This window comes from Oryctolagus cuniculus, chromosome 7, assembly GCF_964237555.1.
Source record: "Oryctolagus cuniculus chromosome 7, mOryCun1.1, whole genome shotgun sequence".
In the NCBI taxonomy this organism is placed as follows: domain Eukaryota; kingdom Metazoa; phylum Chordata; class Mammalia; order Lagomorpha; family Leporidae; genus Oryctolagus; species Oryctolagus cuniculus.
In genome coordinates, this window is record NC_091438.1 from 44,872,215 (window position 1) to 44,878,541 (window position 6,327).

The 6,327-nt window shown below is 58.9% G+C and overlaps 1 protein-coding gene and 1 long non-coding RNA gene across 2 annotated transcripts; one reads left to right on the plus strand and one right to left on the minus strand.

Annotated features, from left to right (window-relative positions):
• Positions 1-110: 110 nt before the first annotated feature.
• LOC138850309 (uncharacterized) lies at positions 111-866 on the plus strand. Its single transcript, XR_011390032.1, has 2 exons — positions 111-266; positions 642-866. It is a non-coding gene; the product is annotated as an uncharacterized lncRNA (long non-coding RNA).
• A 3,000-nt stretch (positions 867-3,866) lies between these two features.
• S100A9 (S100 calcium binding protein A9) lies at positions 3,867-6,025 on the minus strand. Its single transcript, NM_001256473.1, is given in 3 exon segments — positions 3,867-4,222; positions 5,506-5,668; positions 6,000-6,025. Coding segments are annotated over 2 exon segments (399 nt in total). The 5' UTR covers positions 5,656-5,668; positions 6,000-6,025; the 3' UTR covers positions 3,867-3,973.
• Between the last annotated feature and the right edge of the window lie 302 nt (positions 6,026-6,327).

The following is a 6,327-nucleotide window of genomic DNA, read 5'->3' on the forward strand; positions in this document are numbered from 1 at the left end:
AGACTTCCAGGAAAACGCCCAGCTGGAGGCGCTGTTCCCACCTCAAAGTCCCACCAAGCGTCCCGCCTCCCTGTCCTTTGCTCTTCCACCTTTGATTGGTTTGTGGATCTGTCTTGTCTCCCTTGTGGGCCTGAGAGCTCCTTGACAACAGGATGCAGCCGTTTCATCAGGGCAGCCCCTTGGAGCCCCACATGGTAATGCCAAGCATACAGCAAGTCTGAGGATTGTGACTGCTTGAGAGCATGACCGAACAGATGAGGGAGTGGGTAAGTGAATTCACTTCTCTCCCAGACTCACCTGGAGCACGTTCAGAGCAGTCAAGGGTGCAGCTCAGGCCAGCTTCGCTCCTTCCTCACCCGTCTCAGAAAGGTGTCTGGAAGCTCAGGGCCCAATGCTGATCCCAGGCTGGAGGGGAACTCCCTTTTGCAGCCCTTTGGGCAGGGGCAGTTATCTCCACCAGGCTGTCTCTAGTTCTTTAGTTACTAGGACGCTGGTGGAATCCTCTCCCCAGATTTATGCTTCCTGAGAAGACTCACTCCAGGGGCCGGCACTGTGGTGCAGTGGGTTAAAGCTGCCACCTGCAGTGCCGGTATCCCATATGGGCACCGGTTCGAGTCCTGGCTGCTTCTCTTCCAATACAGCTCTCTGCTATGGCCTGGGAAAGAAGTAGAAGATGGCCCAAGTCCTTGGGTCCCTGCACCCATGTGGGAGAACCGGAAGAAGCTCCTGGCTTTGGATTGGCACAGCTCTGGCCTTTGCAGCCATCTGGGGAGTGAACAGATGGAAGACCTCTCTCTCTGTCTCTACTGCTCTCTGTAACTCTGTCTTTCAAATAATAAATAAAATAAATCTTAAAAAAAAAAAAAGACTCACTCCAGCACTTCTTACTTGGAGTGGGAAACTTCACCTTGACATTGATATTGTTACTCTCTCTCAGGAAAGAAGCCAGCTCCCCTCTCCTCACCAGAGGCAGTGTTTTTTGGAATGAGAAGGGTTAAGTCACTGTGACTCTCTCTGATGAGCCATATTCAGAGAAAATCCCACAGAGCTCTGGGGAAGCGGCATTCTGCCAGACCTTCCCCAGGGGTTAGAAAAGTCTCCTCCACCCTGGCTGACTTAGCAGAGAGACGAGGCTAAAGGAAGAGTTCTTGGCACCTAGTAAGGCCTGTCTTCTCTGTTCAGTGGCTCTGCCTTCTGCCAGACTCCAGGTCGCCAGGCAGCTGGCACAGTCCTAAATGCTCAAAGCCACTCCACCTCCTACTCACCATACCTCCCTGAAGGGCCCCCCTTCTGCTCCAACCTCTGTCTTAAGCTCCCTAAGGCTCGAGGACCACCCTACCTTCATTTGTTCATCCCTAATGCTCACTGACAGCTTGTTCCATGCTGGGATCTGGGGATGTGGGAAAAAACCAGCCCTAAATCCTGCTCGGAGACAGACGGTCAGACGAGGAGCCAGCATTCAGTGTGTGAAGTGCAAGAGGAGAAGGCCCAGCGAGTCCGTGGGCCTGGAGGAGGGCAGGTGGCTGGGAATTCTGCATGGAATCAGTGACACTGGCTCTGAGCCTTGGTGGTCCCCAAGGGGTTTACCAAGGACATTGGAAGGCAAGGAGCGAGGCTGGAGGAAGCCTGTCTGTAATTCAGGGAGAGAATCCTGGAAAAGTGGACGGTGGACATGTGCGTGGAAGGATGAGGCATCCCATTTGTTCTGTGTCCTCCAAGGGGTGGGAGGGAGACTGGGGCCACGCCTGGCAGGCACAGGGAGGCAGGCTTTGGCTCAGGGTCGTGAAGAGCTCCCTAGGGGTCAATGCCAAAGGAAGAAGCTCTTCTCTCCTGGAGGAATTCAGGCAGGCAGGTCTGCTTCAACCACTTGGCATGGGTGTTGGGAGAACTACTCAAGGGTGGGTGTGGCAATGGTGGGATTACATTGGTAGTTTTGAAAAACAAATCTCTGTCTTCCATTTGAAACGTGCTGTGTGTGTGTGAGAATAACAGCAGAACTGGTCTGATTGAGCAAAGTGGAGGGAGGGCCTCTGCCTTCAGGGTTGCGGTTCTGTAGTGCTGGTCCAGAAGCCTTCCTTGTGTGTGTTTTCTCCCACCTCTCCTCCTAAGCCTTCCTTGTGTGTGTTTTCTCCCACCTCTCCTCCTTTCCCAGCATCTTCCCCTGACAAGGGCACGTGGAGCCCACGAGAAACTTCAGAACGCGCATACAGTCGTATGTGATGAGAGCCTGCTACATATCAACCTGCTCTAGGCATCCAACGTGAGGCAGAGGGCAAGACAGTGGACATCGCCCTCTCAGAGGCAGAGTCCCGACGGCATCTGTGGCACGTGGTGATATGCAGGGTGGGCGGAGGGGAGGCAGGGAGCCCCCACCTTCCCTACAGAAAGCTCTAGTCCTGCAAAGTTTGTAGCAGAACCCAGGCCTTCCAGCCCCAGTCCGCTGCTCTCTCTTTGCACCGAACTGCACTCAGCTGGGGATACGGGTGGGGGCTCCTCCCCGGATGCAGTCATGGAGCGGAAGGGCTGTTGGAACATGAGGGTCTGTAGCTGTGGGGTCCCCAGGGAGGCAGAGGCAGCCTGAGGAAAAGCTTTGAAACTCTGCACCCAGGCTCATGGCTTGGAACAGCACCGGAGCCCTTCAACCATAGAGGATGCCCCTGGGACCTTAGAACAAGAGGGTTGGGGACCTCCTCAGCCAGGCCGTGCAGGGGAAGAGCTCAAAGCGGGCCCCAAGGGCTCTACTCCCTCTCGCTCAGCCCAGGGGAAGGAACAGGGAGACCCAGCCAGTGGAGCAGATGGGATTCAGGTGCCTTTTCTCACTGTGCTGCTGTGACCAACTCTGTCCTCTGTGACCTTGGGTTACAAAGCTCTCCTCCCCATGCCTCGCTTTCCTCTCTCCCGTATAAAAGGGAGGACGTGACTGCTCGTCCTCATCGGTTGCCCTACATCCTCATTCTGGTCTTCCCTCTGCTGAGAGATGGGAGGCTGTGGTTCTGGAACCCACTCCCGCTGGGTGTGACCTGGAAAGGACCTCGTTCTGAGGGTGGAGAGATGGTCCCAGTGACAGGGGAGTGGGCACTCAGGTCTGCAGGCTGCGTGAGAGGCAGCAGCCCAGGGAAGCTGGAAGCAGAGGGCTGCTGGTGTTGCAGAGAGGAGCACACGCCCCTGCCGGCCTGAGCCCTGGGTTTCCACCAGGGACTGGAGGTGTCTCCATTGGCTCAAGGAGGTCAGCTGGCCCTCCAGGCATCAGTCAGAGCCTTCAGGCCCCAAAGGTCCACTGGACCCCGAGGACAACTCCTCATAGGAGTCCTGGAGCCTCTCGGCCAAACAGCAATGTCCGTGCCCAGGTCTTCTGCTGGGTGGGCGGGTGCCATCAGCTTTCCACCGTGCCCTCGGCTGGGGCTGGGGCTGGCCCAAGGCTGAACTCCCACCTCCACCTGTGTGAGCAGCCAAGGTTAGGATGCTAGGTGTGGCAGGAGGGGGCAGCTATGAGCGTGTGGGTAAACACAGCCCAGTCTGTGCCCAGAGAGCTTTTGTAGAAGCTCCACTGTGCAGCGTTGCTAGGAGAGAGAGGGCTGTGTGGACAGAGGCCAGTGGAAGGGGTGGGCCGGGTGGGAGGTGGCTGGCATGCTGAGGGGGAACGGATATGCCACTTTTGCTTTCTGTGTGACAAGGGCCTCTTTGGCAGGCTGGACGGGGTGGGTCCTGAGCTGGGGCAGGATGGGACCAGAGCAGCCGTTGGCCTGATGTCAGAGGTGAGCCCCAGACCCACTGTGGCTGCCTCTCATTTTGCTGTGACTGCATGAAGGGGCTGAACCCAGAACAGGCTGGCGCGGGGGTGGAAGAAGCACACGGAGCACTGGTGTGGAGGGAGGCTTTATTTTCCCCACCTGCAACCCCACAGCCAAGGCAGAGGCGCACAGCATTCCCTGTGGCCCTGGTGGGGCAGGCACAGGGCGACCTGGCCTCCTGATTAGTGGCTGTGGCCATGGCCATGGCCGTGACTATGCCCATGTCCATGGCCAGGACCACCCCCGCCAAGGCCTGGGCCGTGGCTGTGGCCCTCATGGTCATGGGGGGCATTCTTGTGCATCTCCTCGTGGGAGGCGTGGACCAGCCTTGCCATCAGGATGACGAACTCTTCAAAGCTCAGCTGCTTGTCCTGGTTCGTGTCCAGGTCCTCCATGATATCATTTATGGCTTTCTCATCCCTCGCCTCCTTCTGTGGGTTGGGGGGGGGGGAGAGAAAGCTGTTAGGGCTGGGTGTGGCCAGCGTTGGGGACTGCCGAGCACAGCAAATGCCCAGGGCTTGGTGTAAAAATCACAAACGACCAGGGACAAGGTGCCCACGGTGGACCAGACGCTTATTCCCAGACCCCGCTGGGGAGCCACAGTTCTCTCTGTTTCACTGAAGGGGAAACTGAGTCCCTGGTGCTGGCCCGGAGTCAGAACCAGACCCTTGCTGGTCCTTTTGAGCATGTCGTCTGGTAGAAGCAGTATCTTTCTGGAGGAAACGTGGCAAAGCTAAGGGGTTCCACACACGGCCGATCCAGGCCTGACTCAGGGCCCAGTCTCCTCCTGTCCCCTTCACTCCCTGCTTCCCGCAGAGCTCCCGGGATCCCACAGGGTGGGAGGCGCGTGGGGCAGAGGTGGACTCAGTGCGCACGCCCTGTTGACCCCAAAGGGAGACATCACGTGAGGCGGTGAGATCTGAGGCATCGGAGAAGAGAGCCTGGGCCAGCTCCCGGTGCAATGCAGGCCTGCAGGCTGTGCACCTGGGCCCGGTCCTCTCCCACACCCCACCCCCGGACACTCCCCAGCAGCCTGCCCTCAGGGGCCCAGCTCCTGCTGCCATTCTCCTCCTTCCCTAGGTGTGGGCGGGATCGTGGAGAGTGCTGGTGACCTCCCCAGGTTGTCTGGCTGCACACGGACCCGAAACTGGGACCCATGTGTCGCACCTTGTTTGATCAAGAATGCTGCTTCTCCAAGCTCAAACCAAACACAGAGGCCATAGGGGCAAACCCCCTTCTCGTAGGGATGCCCCGGCACTTTCAGATCAAGGGAAAAAGCTAGCAATGGAGGCCTTGCACCTGCTCTTAGGATTAGAAGTCCTACCACGCATGCCCAGCTGCGCCTTGGGGGCTCCACAGCTTCCTGCCAAGCACCCACCTCAGGGCTCCCCAGCATTCAGGTCTGAGCTCCAGGGGGCACTCAAGTGGCCCCTTCTTGTCCATCCTGTCACCTCCACCCAGCCAGCCCCGATCACCCACAGTGCTCCATGTCGTTGGCACTGGATGTCTCCGTGCTGCTTGTTGACCCCTTTGCTGGGCGTTCCCTTGCCCCTGCCTGGGCAGCACCGTCCCCCTGAGCTGGGGGCAGGGCAGGCGCACCGCTGACGCCCCTGCCCCCCGTCTCCTGGCTCTGTGGGTGCCGTCTCCCCCTTGGCGACGGGCCCCGCGACCCCTTGGGGTGGCTTCGCCGCTGCGGCCGTGGACGCCAGCCTACCTTGAGGAAGTTGTGCAGCTCTTTCTGTACCAGCTGCTTGAATTCCTTCTGGCTCAGGCTGTCCCGCGGCCCCACCCGCACGGAGTACTGGTGGAAGACGTTGATGATGGTATCGATGCTGCGTTCCAGCTGCGACATCCCGCAGGACATTCCTGTACCCTGCCTGGTGGGGGAGAAGCCGGGGTTGGGGTGCTCAGAGGAGAAGGCTGTCCGGTGTCCCGGGAAAGAAGCAGGGAGAAGCCCACGATGAGGAGGAGAAAGCACACAGGTGAGAAATTTCTGGACTATCTGGAGAAAGCCAAAAAGCAAAGCACTGGAGGGCAGGAGGTGCCAGCAGAACACAGTCTAAGAAACCATGGAGGATTTAAGTGGGCAGGCAGGGTCAACCAAGGAGGGAGGGCTCCCAGGAGGAGGACTTGGAAGAAAGCAGGGTGGGGGCAGGAGAAAGGAGTCGGCAGGCCGGGTCCCGCTGGGGACGCGGGCAGCTCGCTTACCAAAGCAGAGGAGCCCACAGATGTCTGACGGCCCGGGGTGGGCCCAGCCTTTATAGACGGCTCCTGGCCTGCTCGCGGGAAGATTGCTTCAGAGGGGAACCGTGTGGAAACTCTGCCAGGAAGGGAACCGGGCGGGACAGGAAATGTTCACAGCGCTCCCCAGGCTTTTTGTGAAATTCCTAGCCCTGGCCTGGCGCAGGTGAGGGGGGAGCCGGCTGGTTAGTTCACTTCCCCTTCCCCCTGCCCTGTGCCACCTCCCTGCCCCCGAGAGCAAGCCAGCAGGCCACTCCCCTCTGCCCTGCCACTCCTGTCCCCACTGAGGGTGTGG